This window comes from Simochromis diagramma, unplaced genomic scaffold (assembly GCF_900408965.1).
Source record: "Simochromis diagramma unplaced genomic scaffold, fSimDia1.1 OVJJ01000421.1, whole genome shotgun sequence".
Lineage (NCBI taxonomy): Eukaryota > Metazoa > Chordata > Actinopteri > Cichliformes > Cichlidae > Simochromis > Simochromis diagramma.
In genome coordinates, this window is record NW_024387250.1 from 1,530,845 (window position 1) to 1,549,525 (window position 18,681).

Consider the following 18,681-nt stretch of genomic DNA (forward strand, 5'->3'; position numbering starts at 1 on the left):
CGACAGACAGAACCTGAGTGAATGAAGTCCAGCGTTTAACCACTGAGAGCTAAAACTCAGCTGAGGTTTCAAAGCTGTGTGCCGGTGATTGGACATCAGCCGCTGATGAAGCTGGTTCGCCTATAAAGTGCTCTGTAAGGAAACAAGCTCCAGCAGCTCTGCGCTCGGGGAAAACACTATATTTACTTATCTTGTGCAGAAAAATACGCTGACATTGCTTTATATCGAGTACCGGCTGCCCAGTTAAACTGTGACTATCACCAGGTAACGTAGGCGTGTTTCTTGAATTAGCAGCAGGTGTTAAACAGCTGACAGATGAGGAGGAGGATGCATGCAGGTAAACTGAGGGTCTGTTGAGCTGATCGCTGGTTTCGTGAGGAAAATGTCAGCTCGTTCTTTATGTTACAGAAGCACAGAGACACAAGACCAGGCGGAAAGAGACGATCGTTCGGTGAAAATGAGAATCTGCGAATGCAACATGTGGAACACGGAGAGTGGAATATGTAAACAAACCGGTTAACGTAACCCCCTGGGTGCACTCTGCATGCTAATTGTTAGCAGAGCTAGTGAAATCTCTGAAAACATCTGAGCACTTTTGCAAACATGTTCTATGTTGACAACCTGACCAGACATACGTCGCGACATTCGCGGCTAAAACACTGTTAAAAGTGTAGCTGGTGACAGAAAAACGGGGTATTTTAAAACTACACCACCACCATTGCTGCCTGTGATTTGATCTGCATTCTGGGATACCTGGCTGCCCCAAGTCTACACAAGCAATCGATTATCTAGGATCGACCTGTTTTGACTTACTTTGCACGGCAACCAATCAAATGTTAGAGAAGCTGCATGGGCAGCGTTAACCCCGCCCCCTGAGTTTGATGGGTGAGGCTGACAGATAAAATTATTTCATGATGAGAGCCAGGCGCCATGACTGCCAAAATGAAATAAATAAATATATCATTAAATAATTAATTAAATGTGTCAATAATTAATTAAATGTGTCAATAATTAATTAAATGTGTCAATAATTAATTAAAATGTGAAATACATAAATAATTAATTAAATGTGTCAATAATTAATTAATTAAATGTGTCAATAATTAATTAAAATGTGAAATACATAAATAATTAATTAAATGTGTCAATAATTAATTAATTACATGTGTCATAACTATTTATTTAATTAATTAATTCCAATTTTAATTAATTATTGCCACATTTAATTAATTATTTAATGGTGTATTTAATTAATGCATTATGGCAGTCCTGGCACTCCATAGAAAGGGAGTGATCACTCAAATTACAAATTCATCTTCCTATGAAATCTATATTAAATGTGAACATGAGAAAAGCTGCTGAATTCTTAAACCGCATTTTCACATTGGGGCCATTAATATAAATCAACTGATCAAATGATAGTGCTGCTTTTCTAGTCTCAAACGCAAGCTTTTTTTTTAATACATTATATTTGCTTACTTATATTTTCCATTTGCATTTAAAAGTATTTTTTGGGCTCGTCATAAATTCTCATACGCACCTATCTGCGCATAGATGTGAATGAATCGCTGTTGTAGTTTAAAGCTGATCAAAACTCAATTGATGTCAAATGAAGATATTTGCCACATTAAGCCAGTATTGTGTAAACAAGTATATTGAACTGAACTCTGTCTGGACATGCCCAAAAACAATGAAGGTATCACCAAGTCTTTAATCATAATTTGCACATTTGCATTTTCTACCACTACAATCTTCTGGTCTCATTGATTTATTGTGCAGTGTACCTCTGCATTATTGTTAAATACTCAATAACATGCTAGTTTTCAATCAAGTTGCCCATTATTGCCATATGGACTTCTCCACTCCACTGTTGCTTTCAAAATGTTAATTTTTTTTTCAAGAGGATACAACTTGGCTCAAAGTATGCAGTACGGGCTTTAGGCGAAAAGCCAAAGTGTAAAACAAACAGAAACTTCACTGTGAATGTATTGAGTTCCTCATCCAGAAGCAAATAGATAGTGTTAAAAAGCTGCCCTACCTGCTGCCACAGTGGGCCTGGCATAGAGGGCAGCCAGATTTTGCACTAAAATATTGCTCAGCACCAAAACACAGAAGCCTATCCGTCTTCAAGTAGTATAGACTCAATGACAGACCAGACCAACTCTTTAGTAGCTTACATTGTGTTTATCACCAATCCAAGGTGCCTATACATCCAAACCTAATTAAAGGGTAAAAAGTTGTTGATAAAACTCATTGTCTTTGTCTCTTTGCCAAAGACACAACTGCTGCTGTTTCTTCTCTGCTGAATGGGTCAACCCTCTGCAAATGGCTGTGCCATATCGATGCATTATTCACCAGTGCAATCAACCAAAGCAAACACTGTAATTACATTAGGACTGCAATAACAAACACAAACTGTTCTAAAGTCTCGGGCAAGAATCTCGACTGTAGACATTCACATGCACCACAAGAGCTTATTCCCAGTGACGTTACAGCAGGTGATAGTCACAACTGTCATGTGTTATGCAAAACACAACCTCTGGTGTAACCACGGGATAGAGCCACACATCTGAAATCTTTCTTGGATATTTTAGTAGACAATAATATGGCATAAACGAGTATAAGACAGATCTAGTCCCAGAACCAGTGTCATTTTTTTTTATTAAAAAAAGGTTCAAATAATGCACAAATATGCATTTCATATAAATTAACCTGTGATTCAATCGACTGAAGGAAACTGTAATTTTAATTAGACATTATGTTGATAATTAAACTTTCCAGATCAGCACAGACAGTTCATTAGAGGTGGTACAGTATTATAAACACAAGTAACGTTGAGCTATTTTCAGTGGCTGCAGACAGACTGGGATCACACTATTACCTGTGGGAAGATTGCCAGGAAAGGTTTCACTGCCACTGCCATGTCTATCCAAGTTATATCTAGGGAATGAACCTGGAAACTGAAATACTAATAACCAGGATTCAATTTTAAGGTAAAAAAAGAGCTACAAAGAGTGTGACATGGATAAAAAAAAAACAAGCAAGAAAAACATATTGTGCATCTACCTAAATGAGCATGTGAATAGTGTATCTCCTGCGTGTGTTGTGTTGCAGTACTTTCCTTCTGTAATGAATCAGTAATGCACAAATCTGTTTTGACACTCTTGTTTTGGTGAATTAAAACCGTCACAGTTGATGATTGTTCAAAAGTCAAAATAGGTTTGACATTATTTCAGTTACTGTAGGCTACAGTCATTTTTGGTACTGCGCCATCATGTAATAGAAGCTTAATAAATGCGCTTATGTTTTGTGACTGTTTGTCCTATAAGTGACATTAGTTTCAAGGATGTCTAACTATATTTTCACCTAGAAGCCTAGAAGCAATGCTATCAGCTAAAATCACAATATGAAAGTGCAAGGCAATCACAGTTACTCACTGTACCCGGATAATGTGACTTATCTTTTAAATTACATAATACACAAAGTGACAAACAAAATGCTGTGCAGTTTTACTTGGGGTCTGCCCTACTTTTTTTCTTTCTTTTTTTTTTTTTTGTACCAGGGGAGATTTATGGTTGGTTAATGTACGATGAGATAAACAACATGATTCCATTTTATCAGGATAAAATATGGAGCTATGCAATGCATCTATGTTATTTCTTTAATGAGAAACAAAAAGGGCATACTGACCATCGAAAAGTGCATTTAAATAATTGTTTCAACCGATCAAAGGGATTTGTGTTTGTGTGCATGTGTGCATTTGTAAGTGTGTGAATTGGAGTGAGAGAGACCGAGGAGAAAGAGAGCAGGAGAGAGAGAGTTATGTGCACACTTGTGGTTGGACAGAGGAGAGTTGACAGGTCCGGTGGCAAATCCTATAATCCTTTCATCTGATCAAAGTAATACAACAGCTTTTAGATTATTTAATGGAAGGGTAAATTTTAAACTTCAATGTACTTTATAGTTAAATCCATGTATGCACAATAGGTAAATTTGCAGAAGCTTTAAGAACAAATTTCGATATGTTAGTATATGCACTTTTATTTCTGTGTGTGTGGATTTTTTTTCCCCAGAAGTGTTTTTGGTACAGTACAACACTAGCTTCAAAAACTATTTTAAATCTCTGGTGTGATTTAAAAACTAAATAAATAAATAAAAATCTTGCACACATTTTCTGCTGTGGTTTTGACTTACCTCCTCACTAAAACTCAGAATGGTGAGGAAGCAAGAAAGAAAGCATGTGTGTTTAATATGGCTGGGAAACATTCTCTGTACTTGCCACAAAACATACTATCCTGCAAAGGTACAGTGCAGCATTCTTTATTTCAGAGGGATTTAAGTAACACAAGTTCATAGAGTTTCAGCGCAGTTGATGGTAGGAGTTAAACCTGAAGCACTACAGTCATTTTTCACTGCAGTTAGCATTATCAAGTGTTATATGTAAGTGTGCTTACAGTTAATATAAAATGAGGTCAGCATGGACCAACAGTAGTTTAGCTATCAGATAGTAAATGTCAAATAATCCTTTTTTTCAGGCAAACCTGATATTTAGACTTTAAGGTAAAGGGAGATTTTGTTTGTTTGCTTGTTTTGTGGGATTTTGTTGGGTGTTTTCCTCTTGATGTGATACATCAAAAGCTAACATTTTTAGCTCTTGAACTCATATGTGAGGGAAATGTAGAAGTCAGTTATTTTACTTTAGAGCTTCTTGAGACTGAATAATCTGTCATTATTTATATAGTATTATAGCTGGCCTAATCAAATTTTGATATTTAAAATGAAACAATAATGCATAAATTAAAAAAATCATTTAAAATGATGACCTCACATATAGTTGCTAGCCAAGCCCATAAGGTCCGCAGACCACAACTTTAATGTTTTAAGTCAGTTTTACTTATCTCACTTTGGCTCTCAACAGCTGCAGGGAACTGGTATAAAAGCTATGCTGAACCCAGTACTTGCTCAGCAGCAAACAGAAAACAAAGTAACCAGTGAACATAAAACAGAACAATTTCCTCTATTTGATGGTTAGCCAGAAACATAACTCTAAATGAATACCGAGGCTAGATCTGCAGAATGAGTCATTATAAAGTGTGTGGTAAATTTTTGCCAGTATAACTAGAAAGTGTGTTAGTTAAATGCAGATTAGCCATTAAAGGCATCAGGAGAAATCCAGGTGTTCCAATCTCATTGTGGAGTGCTTGACAGCCGGTCATGGTGATGGTAGCGGTTTGCCTTTAGGGTTTTCAGAGGTTTTCTCTATGAAAGGATGTACCTGTTACGAAGTCTGCATAGGGACAAGGTGGCGTTAGATAAAATGTGGACCTTGCATCTATTTCCATCAATACTACCTAAATTATTATTATAATGATGTGTTTTCACTATTTAAATATTTATTGCTTACATGTGCTTTGTAAGAAGTCCAAATAAGTATTGTTTGTTTTATGAAATTATTTGTTGTTTATAGACCTGCGAAACCCCAGAGTCCTTCAAATTTCACAGATTTAATAAATCTAGCACTAATTAAAATCATTAAATGCTTATGAGTAGGTATAATAAAGCATTGTATATATATTTATGCAAAACCCCATTCACAGAGACTTAAAAACCAATTGGCGACCATCTGGCAACCACTGGTCACAAGGCAAAAATGTGTATTCCCTGACTGGATGCAGGTGGTTACTGACAATCACTAAGAAATGATTGTTAAAACCATATTTATGCAGAACTAGACCACATGGTAACCACCTGTTGTTAGGGAAAATGTGTATTCCACTGACTTTTGGCAAGTGTTCACTGAAGGCTGTTGATAGTCACTAGCATTAACTGCCTCGACAAAAACCTCCCTGTGACTGCTTTGGCTAGTAGCAGGCTTCTGTAGTCGCTAGCAGCTTGCACAGAGGACAATGGATTCGTTTGCAAACACTTGGAAACCATGAGATGCAAACTGAAAATGGAACACCTTTCACAAAAGACAAAACTTTTATTTGAAGGGACGTTTGCCTCACACTGTCTCAAGTTTTACTACTGTTCAAGGAGTAAATGCAGAGTATTTGCAGATAAGTCGGCATCTTACATCCAAATAATGGGTGATCACAGCAACCGCAAGGAGTAGTTGGTAGTTGGTGTAGCACTCTCTTTGCAATCAATTTCATCCAGAAACAGCTAGCAACCTCCAAAAACCACGTATTAACTCACATCAACTGGTCTCAAGCCCTGTGTGACTGAGATCTAATCGTGTCATTAAGGTAAGATTGGTGGAGTAACCATGGGCTGGCTGTGGCTTGGTATCTGGCTTCCATGTAACCCTCGGTGTTGCCACCACTATATAGTACCAGATCAATGGATTCACTATAGACAATATATTTACCTGATGATGTTGTGCATCTGCTCTTGAAAAAAGCCTTTTAAAGTCATTGTTATAATCATAAAATTATAAACTATACTTTGTAATAAATGGTGTGTGCTTGTAGCTTCAGGGCTTCAGTTCAGTAACTTGCAGCACGAATATACACTGTGGGTTATAAAGTTTTGAGACATTGTCTATAAAAAGCAAATGTGATACTCTGCCATCCCCTTCAAGGTTGTCTCCTTGTGCAGTGATGCACTGCTTCCAGTGCTCTGGCTTAGAGCACTTGCTGGAAGGGCTTGTTAGTGTATATTTGCAATTTCACCATGAACCTCAAACTATCAAGGAGAGCAAATATCAAACAAACAGTATCCAACATCACTGGTGACAAGTTATTATCCAGAATAAAATAAAGACAGTCTTCAAAGGAAAAGACTTCAGTCACCAAGTCCTCAAAAGGAGAATCAAGTCAGGACCACTGAAAGACAATTGTCAGTTTCTTTGTTTGCTGTAAATTTGCTACCCAAGGTAGGACTGCCTATAAGTGCCTAGATTATGCTGCAGCACGGTGACACATCTCAGGGAGAACTTTTGGCTCAAACATCTGCTTCTTTCTCCCTAAAATTAAATGTACTTTTCAGTGTTGCAACTTTGACACAGTGAGCGAGATCAAGCATGACTCGGAGATGTACAAGCAAGTGGTCAGAATTAGCTGCTCAAAGGGATTACATTGAAGGGAATAGCAAATTCTCCATTCAGGACAACTCATGAATTTAATAAGTTATTTGTTATTATCCCTGCTCTGTAATTAAAATTAGAAAATTAGTAGTCATCTATCAAATCAAAGAGTTTTTGCTGTCAGCTTTTATTTTTCCTTTAGATATTTTTCCCCTTAAGATACAGACACACTTACTAGACTATTTTCACCCCATCAAAGCCCCTGTATGGCTATATGTACAATGTATTTTTAAAGGATTTTTCATTATTAGGAAGCTTTCAACTTATCACTATAATCACTCTGATTGCTACTGCTGCGATATACTTAATACACAAACATCTTTCGATAATGGCTGCTCATCGCTCATGCAGCTCATATAAAAATAAACAACACAAACAAGTAGCTATTGCATGTGTATAAAACTATTAACACCAGTAGCCACCCTGCTGTGCATATTAAAATCTCTTCCCCCGAATTCTCGACTAATGAGAGACTTACACACACACACACACACAAAGAAAATATAGATGTATTGTATAAAATTATCAAACACAGTTTTAAAGTAATTATTTAATCCCTAAACACTGGAATATGAATCTGTAAATTAACCACATAGATCAAGGAATGTTAGATTACGAATGAATCCTTAAGGTAGAATCAAGTGGGTTCATCATCGTTTTTAATTTATATAAACCATTGTTTTTGTTTTTAAAGATATTTAATGATTTGTTTTGCAGGGATTCTATTTTTTTTTTTTTTTGCAGGGATTCTAAAATACTGCATTTGAAGTCTCCATGTATAGAATTTCCAAGTCCCAAAATTCCAAAAATCTGGCAAATTACACATTAGCCTTACAAATGTTGTGTGTTGGGAGTTTTATAAATCAACTCTTCCAATAAATACCAATAAATTTGAACTTCAGAGATAGTATCAAGGCTAAACTAAATTTATGAACGTAATTTCTAATTTGCTAATGTATTACTTTTTTTGTTAATGAGTTGTATCCTGTGATAAGATAATAACGTTAAGATTTAATCAGTGCCCATGCATTTTGTATAAAAGAATCCCAGCTTTCCCCAAGACGGGCCTTTTGTCAGGCTGCATCTAGCATGAAATGAGAAAAGAATATGGCTGCACACAATCGCTAGCTTTTCGTCAGCTTAGGGAAACTGAAATAATAAAGCTATTTTGAATTCACAGCTCTTTTTGGCGCAGTAGCAAGAAAAATGGTCAAAGACACATTAATAAACCCAAATGAGAGATTCCCTGAATAGATGCTTCTTTTGGATTCATTTAAATAAAATAAAAAACCTATCTATGTACTGAAATGTAATTTACAATACTGCAAAAAAAAAAAAAAAAAATAATTAAAATTACAGCAATACATAATGACACTGTTACAATCAAAGAATTTTGATTATAGACTGTAGTCTGCTCTGAAAGAAGCAGAAAATGGAACAATAATGACATATTTAAAGATATTCACTGTCGCATTCTAATTGTGGATCTATTTGTATTTTCTTTCTGCAGCACAGCAACACAGCCAACACTACTTGTCATGGCTTTAAAATAGACTAAATAACATTTACACTTAAATGCCTGTTAGTGAACTACAGCAATTATTCAATGTGTCGGTGCATGTGGTTAGTGAAAGGCTGTACTACTTCTTGTTTAATTAACACCATCTACAACATCTACAAGACCCGATTAAAGGGAAAAATAAAACATTGTTCACAAAGCATGGTGCTATATGAAGATGTTATGTTTGCAATTTGATGAGAATATCTTATGTGGCAGTAGTAAGTTATCCAGTAGTGCCTTAATAAGCTCATTGTTAATAAAAGATTTATGTGCCTGGATAAAGATACATGATCTTATGAAATCTACTGTAAATTAGAGGTGAGCATCATTACCGTATTTAAAATAGGTTAAAATAGGTTCAGATTCATCTGTATTTAACTGAGCATGACGAATAACATTTAAAACAGTTAAAATCCCTCCCCCATTGACTGACCAGCAAGCATCCTCCCTCTCAGCATCACAATAAGCTGCCAACCTGTGGGTAGCATTGCACTAAATACTCTGAACACTCATACGTTTTCCTTACAGACTAGACAGAGTGATAGTATTCTCGCTACCTCAAAGAACCCTGTGTTCTCTTTGTCTATCAGTTTGCACGTTCTCAAAACCTTTTTTATTCTCCTTCATTATCCTGCTGACTTTTTAGCAGTTAGTATTAATAAATACATTTTGCACATGGTTCTGCTAAAGGTCATAATTCAGTTATTTTACATTTGCAATTTTATTTTGTGTTTTCTCAAAAAAATCATATGGATACAATGATTAGATACTAGATCGAATATACTCTCATCACTGGAAAGATTTATACTGTATGCATTCAATGATGTCATTCCTGTTTACTCAATCAGGCACGTAGATGATTACCCCTGCTCTTCCATTTGAAAAGTATGTCATTGGAGATCTTTCATAGGTCAACCAATCCCTAAAGACCTATTTGATAAGAATGGCAGACACCTTTGGGGATGAAGAACACCAGAATGTTTTGCTAATGAGGCCTAGCAGGAGATTCAGTCTTTCCAAACAGCTGTATTGCAGATCAATGGCACACATCATACGACTAAGGAAAACATATGGCTTTAGCCAAATAGAGGAAGGGAATGCAGTAATTTTATGGAGGATAGTAATTGAAACAGCCAAATTATGAATAACGTCCTGTTGACTGTAAAGGCTACACTGGACACTTTGTACTGAATGTATGATTCAGATTAAATCAAAGCCTTACCTTCACTGCAGTCCTTTCCTTGGAAGCCTGTCCGAGAACAGTCGCACGTTGGCTCGTTGTTAATTAAACTGCAGAGTCCTCCATTTAGACACATGTTGGCTGTACCACAGAGGTCATTTAAGACACCCTCACTGTTAATCATTACAGACTCCGTGTTGTTGACCTTTATGTCTGTTATCCATCCAGTAAAAGGCAGCTGATCCTTGACCGCAGCCGATGTCAGACGTAGTGCAACAGATCGTAATTCCGGTGGTATTCCACCAACAAACAAATGGCTGAAAACAGTCATATCCCGTCTTTTAGACTTCACCTCCACCCACTTTATCTCATTGTCCACCATTAGGGTAGTGTTCTTAAAGTTTCTCCTTATAGTGACTGTGTGCCATTGGCTGTCATTGACCGCTGTGTCAGATACAACAGTCGCAGGCTCCGCACAGAAGATGGAGAATCGAAGGCTGAGTTTACCATTCAGTATGAGGAGCTCTAGAAAGTCACAAAATCCCTCATCATCAAAGTAAACTAGCAGCCCATGGGAACTCCTTGTTTTCATGTTGAAGCTCATTTCACTTTCGCAACATGCATTCCACACTGGAAATCTAGCCCACTGACCCTCAGCACCTGTAAATTCTAGACAAGTGCCTATTTCTACAAAGCAACAAATGAGCAGCCCAACCCATATAATATGGGCAACATGTGGCTTTGGTGAAATCATTGTTTGATTTCAAATTATGTGGGCTGAAGTTAGGACTTACAGAATTCAATGTACTTATAAGGACTTTAGCTTAAGGGGAAAAAAATAAGCTGGGTTGACTGTGAGATAGTAGACTGGCATGTAACTGACTGTCTACATGGACATACAAGTGTAAACTGATGCATTGTAAGACAAAGGATTAAATGCTACAACTCTAATATGTTTGCATATCAACAGGCTTGGCCAACACTTGTATCCTGGAGCAAACACCATTACCTCATACAGTCCAGGCCACTGGCCAAACCTCTCACTGTTGTCGCCAAAATAGTTTGAACTGTTTAAAGGTCCTCTCTGCCATGGTTATTTAGAGCAAAGGGACAGAGATTCAAATATCCACTGGGCACACTCGGTCTGATTTATGTAATTACGGAACAGTCCCTTCTGGTGCCAGTTAGTGTGTGCACGGTTTCACTTGAGTTGAAATGGCAGCTTTAATCTTCATGTTCATGCCAACATTCTTTGGCGGGTAACTGGAAGCCTTGCTCAGGGCTTTTCACCCTGCATTCTCTGTAGCAAAGAGAAAAAAATGCCATATGGAGCCACGTTGGCTGATAAGCTCAGCAAAAGAAGCAGTCTGTCTGTCAAGGCAGTCCCCAGACTCAAAGCTCTCTGCAAAAGAAAAGCAAATTTAATGTAGCATCAGTATTTCACCGTATCCATGTCCAAATCCACTTTGGTCAAAGCCTTAATCAAAAACCAGTATTAATGCTGTGATAAGGCAAAAAGCACAGCTAGTCAGGGACTTATATCCAGTGAGGCCTTTGTTACAACAAACACAAGCTATGTCATTAGATTAAGATCACTAGGGCTTTCCAGGAAGCAAACGGCAGCTCTTGACAATATCAGAGAATAGACACATTATTTGATCTTAATGACCAAGTAGGAAAACATTATCTGTAATATTCTCGTTAAAATGCAGTCCTTTCATAATGAAATAGTCACGCAATCTAAAGAGAAAAAGAAATACGAGTAAATTATAATTTGTGATCTAAAGAAAAAAAAATAGAAAGAAATCACGCCCAGCGGTCGGCATTAATAAAACAAATTATAAAGAAAATCTCGGTCACGCAAATAAGAAAATAGCTGCCTTACGTCGTTTTTTCTTTCTCTCAATGAGAGTATTACTTTTGCTTGTACGCGTTAAAACTTCTGCAATCGTTTCATCAGCAGCATTCCGATATAGGCTCCCCCTGTCCAGTTCTCATTTGAAGCCCTAACAAGAGGAAAAAGTGCGTCATTTGATGCACAATGGTCGGTCTGTGTAAGTCATACCAGCCGGGCTTCCACTGGGTCTCAGTCAGAACCCAGAAAATGCTCTTCATACTATGTGCTTTGTCCCTATTTTTCACACGGACTTTGAGCCAGATCCCGCTTTTCCTTCAAATACCAAAAGGAGCAGAATAATGCAATAAAACGAAAACAAAAATAGTTAGTCGATTCTAAAGGTCCGCAATTAGTTTGCATTTCAAGTAAAGAAGATGAAGGGGGGAAAGACACTCTAACCACTGCACTCTAACCGCTGCACCGCTGTAGATCTGATTTACTTGCCTGCACTTTCCACAGACTGGAGCATCTTATCAATAGACTGAAACTGTGATGAAGATCAGTACGGCGTGTTAATGATCATGCTTAAACTATTAGATAGCATAATCCTCGTCTGAACTGATATATTTTGCCTTTTCGCCGTCATCATCTCATCAATAACATGCCCCATATCCTGACATTTGCCATGCACGGCAGCTGCAACGGGCTCACTATAATAAGTGTGTTATTTTATGTCCATGCGGCATTTTTATCGAGTCGCTCACAACTACAACAATTCTTCGGTAAACAATATGAGGCGCTGTTATTACCTTTGCGCGTGCACCTTTACTTCTACGGGACCCTCAATAGTTGTCACAAGAGAAGAAACGCGATTTCATGCAAGGCGCCGCGGACTGAGCTCCTTTAAACCAGCACTGTCCATATTTTGTCTCTTTGAAATCCAATGCTCCAAATCCTCTTTAGCGAAACCTTCACATCAAGATCTGCTTTCAAGTGAATCGCAGCATCAGCCAGAGAGAGAGAGAGAGCGCGGAGAGAGAGAGAGAGAGAGAGGGGGGGGGGGGGGTTAGGAGAGAGAGCGAGAAAGACGGGTCCACTTTCACTCTAACTCCTAAAAAAAATCTCACAGGTTTAAAAATTACCTTAAATATTCAGTCCTCCAAATGTATTTTCTGCTAATAAAAACACAACAGAACTACAAAAAAAAAATCAAACCCACGATGTGGTTAGTGGGAAGAAGCGCGGGGCGAAAATCCAGTTATCTTTGTGGAAGAGAAGGTGCAATCTGGTTTCCCTGTTGAGCTTATCCAGCGACTGTCAGGAGCCACAGACAGAGAGTATCACGTGTCTCTTCGTGATGTCTACCGGGGAGGGGCTGAATGCAGTACCGTGGACAGCGCCTCTGCCTACACAAGCATCCATCCACGGACATTTATGGCACACGCAACTTTGGAGCTAAACCTCGTGAAACTGATGCGCTTGATTAATCGACGCGCAGAAGCGGTCAAGGATGGTTTAGACACACGAAGTGATGTCTTTAAAGCAAACTAACCGTGTGTATATGAGTGTGTAGCTTACAGGCTGATCTTAAAATCGATTTTTTTAATTGAATTATTGCAGCGGATCAAGCGTAAAGATCGTGAATACGGCTAATCAGGGGCTGTCACTTTAGTTGTTATTAGTAGATCAAACTGAATCCGGATCCAGGGGTGTTTAATGCTCATTTATCAAGCAGCAATTCAATGTACCCTATCAAACTATTTCATCAAGTAGCTCACATTCACTTTTTTATGCCTGTATATTTCATTTCATTTCATTTCATTTATTTATTTATTTCACACTTGGTACAACAGATCAAACAAACCAACCACACTTTCTATCAATAAAGCACTACAACCATGTGTGAAAAGGAGCAGGAAGAAGAAAATCCACATATTAAAAGTCCACTGTACATGACGTCGTCTACTGTATTTTATATTGTAATGGAAATAGCATTTCATACTATTTTTGAGTTCTCTGAGTGAAAGCTAAATATCTGTTTTGACAGTTAAGCTGATATAATAAACCAAAAATTCTAACGATGAATGTCCTCCCTGACAATAACTACTGAAAACACTGTACTGCTGGACACTGGCAACAGAGCAGAGTGTAATTGCTGGTTTGTAAATTACAGGCATGCTAGCACTACAGGTTGTTCTCAGTGAGGCACATAAAAGTTGAAAAATGAAAAAATAACCACAAAAAAACCGCCTGCTCAGTAGCAGAAAACAGTAAAGAAAAGGTCGGGCATAGCTTAGAATTACATCTTATGAATGTGATGAACAAACATGATAACATTTTTCTGTTGATGCTTGTCTCAGCAGGAGTTGTTGTAATATATTTACACCTAACTGGAGGGTATTTTTCTCTCCTTTTCATAGGATTTGACGTGTATGAAAATACAAAGAGCTCAGTGCAGATGTGCACTCCTGATTGTGGTGGCGGCCCGCTAAATCTATAGCCCTTGTGACCCTAAAGAGTAGACATTGCTAATGCATTCTGCACCAAGCATGCCTGATGCATGTTCTTTTTTTTTTTTTGACACAAGGCAAGCCACGCACAAGAATTTCAAGCCTCGTGTCTGGTGCAATTCTCGTGCAATCAGTCTTTTAATTCATCAGTGAGACGCTTTCTTGGGTGTTTCATGTGACCGGTAATCTCACACAAAAGCAAAGTGAAAAGCAATAAAGGTGTGAAATTGCATTGTTATCCTTCCACCTTCCTTTGAAAGCATCAAACATTTTTTTTTGCACTGTTTCCCCAAAATCCCAAAAGCATTTACGTGTATCTGAGATACTGAAAAGTTTAAGGTTGCATAAGGATACAAGTGGGCCTGACTGGTGATGGGGTGCAGATAACTGGTGGGTAAAGCCACTTCAATGACTTTTAGCATTTTGGTCATATATTGCTATTTTTAAAAAAAAAAATTATTGTCTTTATTTATATGCACACTACTATTCATTTTCAAAGTTATAGCTGTCTTAAATACGTTACAATAAAGCTACCACTACATACATCCCAGTAAACATTTTGGAACTAGATTGTTATTAAATTACGACACATGACTTACCACATTAACAACATAATTTGAAAAAGTACATTTAAAGTTGCACTGGTCTAAAGAATGTTATTTGAACCCAAACCTGGTCGCTGGAACTCATCTTTTCTCTCCTCAATTTTACAAGAGCAAAAAAAAATGTCACGGAGAATGGACCATGTCACAGCAGGATTCAAGGTTTACCAAAAACTGTTGAGGTTACAGCATCGTGCGGGTACTGTGATGACAGACGAAGGAGAAAAAGGAGATAGTGCATTCAAGATTAATAGAGGTTTAAGCTTTCTGGGCCATGCACCAATAAGATAAGAAAGCTTTTGGTTTCATTAATAATAATAGCTCACTTTCTGAAAGTAATCCAACTGCAAAGTTCAAAAACAAACTGAACACTAAAAAAAAGTTATTTCTTAGAAAAAATTCAGTAACCTATTAGTTTTGTTAAGCTTTACTCTCAGTTTTCTTTTTTTTTTTTATTTGTTTCTGTATCCATTCTTCTTTCCCCGCTGCTGCATCTCTTTTTTTAATGTAACTGGATCTCAGGAACCATGACTCACTGCATCCAGACTTTTAAGATTAAGGTTTTGAAATGTCACATACTTCTCAGACATGAAAAATGTAACCAGTGGGACAGATGGTGTTGATATGAAAAAAAAAAAAACCACTTTCCATTTTACCGAATACTCTAATCCACCTGTTCATATTTCTTAAATTCTCTTGGCACAAAATTACTTAGCAACTGAAATGTATACTCTGAACCAAACATCTCTGAATGTGAGATTTGTCAGAGCAGTTTAAGCACTATAGGAAACTGTGAACTTATCACTGCATCCTCTTTTCTATCCATGGGCATGTCGAGGTTTAAAGATACAGACGTGCAGACAGAAAAGCAAAAATCAAAGGTTTAAAATGTAAAGTTCACGAACCAATGGAAGATGTTGCGGTGGTCATCTTTTATATACAGTCTATGGCGTGCGCTTACATGGGCATTGTTTTGAAAACTAGAGCTGCACAAGTACAGGTAAAACGTCAAACTCCACAGAAAGCCCTGGATTCAAACACAGATGGGGCATGTGAGGTTTGAAAGTTAACCACTGAGCTAATGTGCTGTCATGTTAACAAATGCCACCTTATCATCTGTCGAGACTAATGCATCATTAAAAAATACCCAATAAGTTCCCAACTCTGGGCTCTGATAATGAATAACCCATTATAGACATCCCGAGTCCTTACAAATGCAGATAAATTTTGAAAGCACAGAAGAAGCACTGGTGTTTTGAGACCATACTTCATGGTTCGTTGCCTAATTTAATGCCTCTTTTGCCTCTTACACTGATGGTTAACCCTGTATGCAAGCAAAGTCTTCTCAGATGTGATTGGTCAATAGAACTCAGACAGGTGGTCTGCAGATGGAAACCAAAGAGCTTCTGTTACCAAAAACATATTAATATGCAGATATCTATTCAAAGAGATGGAACACCTCTAATCCAAACTAGTTAACACAGTGTCTGGAGCCTCAGCCTTTTGCGGATTTGATACAACTGTGTGCAGCCCTCTTTGTACATCAAATGAAAGGTTGCTAGAGGAATGTTTAACAACATCTCCTAAATATTGTGGAAAAAAATTAGTAGTTTGTTGCTAACAATTGTTTTAATATTGAGTGGAAAATCTTAAATAAATCTTAAATAAACTTGACTACCTGACCTTTTGACATTTTTTATTAATAGTAATCTCAACTCATTAGTTAACAGTTGTGTTCTTGTAAACATGCACATTACTGTCCTCAAAGATCTGAGGAGTGCTGTTTATCTGTCAGTAAAGATCAACACAGACCTTTCCATGCATGTAGTGTAATAACACCTTTATATCACAGTATTATTTCTTAGACTGGATACTTGGTTGGCATTACCTCCGTCATCATATAATCAGACTGATTAGCTATCCCATAGGCCAGAAACCACATGCCTGCTCTTTCACATATAGAAAAAGAGTAAAACAGATTATCTGTGAAAAGCAAACAGGTGCATCTTTTTAGGTGACTATAATCTTGTAAGACGAAGATTGTTGCTTCTTGCTTGAGCTAGTCTTGTTAGACTTTTAATTCTCTTTATCATTAAAAACTCCTGTTTTTACATTATATTTGGAATACCATGCAAGGTAGATAATTCACTATCAGGTTCTGCACATGCACACAGGTGTTTTTTTTTTTCCTTGGATGGTAAAACCTCGTCTGGATGGTAAAACCTCGTCTGTAAGAGGATGTTGGGGGATAAGTATGATAGATAAAGATATATGATGCAATTAGGGATGATGCAATTTAATTTAGCTTCTCCAGTCTCAGATTTCTGGCATCATTGATGCTGGCTGGAACAGTCACTGTTACAATCATGTCTTTATGGGACACTTTATTTGTGTAAAGGATGTAAGTAGAACCACTCTAACTTTGCAGGGTCTAATTGTGCAAAGGAGATCTTTGCAGGTCATTGGTTTGTCACATAGATGCTGAGTCATTATATCCTGCAAGACACCCCCACTGAGTGACCTCTTTTTGACACTTCATCAGAGTGACTTATGAATAAGGAAGTCTCCTCACATGTGGAGCAAAACTACTGAGCCGGTATGTAGATATGAGGAACCAGAAGAGACATCGAAATAAAGAAATCTGTGCAATTTATATATTTATATATAGTAATTGTACAACAAAATATGCATTTGTGAATTCATTTAATAATTAAAAAATATATTTTATTTATTTAAAAATTACTAAAGTAATTTATTATGTAATAATTTAATAATAAAAAAAACTTTTTATGAATCAGTATTATAAATTGGGTTAATAACCATTAATCAATACTTCAAATCATAAAAAAAGAATGAGATACTATTGGATAAAAAGAACCTAATTTCAAAAAATATTTCTGACATTTAAAATGACCATTTAACTCCTTGAAAATCCATATTTCCTCACTCCATTAACCTTTCAATAAAGTTGAATTCTATTCTATTCTATTCTATTCTATTCTTTCCTGTTAGCTCGCAGATTAGCTAATATATTAGCAAATGAATTAGCTTTGGGATTAGCTGTCATATTCCGAGATGAATTAGCTTTGGGATTAGCTGTCATATTTCGAAATCGTGAAGCAATGCAAATTAGCCATGCAAATTAGCCATCCACTGCAATGTAAGGAGCTCCCTGATTGGTTAGACAGGCACAGGCTGCATGCCTGGATTTTTCTACACTGAGGTTTGTGCCGATAGCTTTGCACCGCTAAGAAGTGTGTGGGTTTGTACAAAGACCATTCAGCTTCAGTATTTACACTCTGTCAAACATGGATATATGCAGTATGAAGGGTCTCAGTGAAATGGAGAGCTGAACCTCCAAGTATACGTCTGTGGACCTGGACTGGCCACTTGTTGAAGGTAACATGCTAACATGGCTAACGCTAGCATCACTGCATATAGCCCTGCTCTTTTAAGATCATGTTACTTTTGAAAATATTACATTGCAGCAGTACAAGCTAGCTACCCTTTTAGTAAGCTAAAGTATTCACAAATAAAGCTTGAAGCAGCTCAGACTATTAGAAGCAGCACTGAGCCCTGTTACATTCATACACAGTGTTAGACCAGTGGCTGTAACCTACAGCCTTTAAACACGATTAAAATGATGTCTGTAAACACATCAGTCCAGATGTTACCACATTACTTTCTGTTAGTTAGTGTTAAAAGAATTGGGACAAGGTGATTAAAATAATAGCTGTCAGTTCTTTCATTCCTTATATTACTTCCCTCTGCAAAACCTGGTGATGACACTATTGATTTAAGTTCATTTAGTTAAATATGAGCGTGCACACATTCATTCTTGACTGGACATAGATGATGATCAAGGTCCACGTGCACTTTTATTTTTTATATGCTTGCTGTGTTT

The 18,681-nt window shown here is 37.2% G+C and overlaps 1 protein-coding gene across 29 annotated transcripts in view; it reads right to left on the reverse strand.

Moving 5' to 3' along the window:
* LOC120714784 (neurexin-1a) overlaps positions 1–12,974 on the reverse strand; it is a 258,553-nt gene extending 245,579 nt beyond the window's left edge. For 28 of the 29 annotated variants that reach the window (XM_040001244.1, XM_040001235.1, XM_040001223.1 and 25 more), the window contains exons 1-3: positions 12,808–12,974; positions 12,475–12,648; positions 9,871–11,230 (exon numbers count right to left, since the gene is read on the reverse strand). In XM_040001244.1, coding sequence (XP_039857178.1) covers positions 9,871–10,582 — 712 coding nt within the window. In that variant the 5' untranslated portion in view covers positions 10,583–11,230; positions 12,475–12,648; positions 12,808–12,974. The remainder of the gene's footprint in view (positions 1–9,870; positions 11,231–12,474; positions 12,649–12,807) is intronic. The other variant, XM_040001214.1, reaches the window with a different exon arrangement.
* Positions 12,975–18,681: the final 5,707 nt, after the last annotated feature.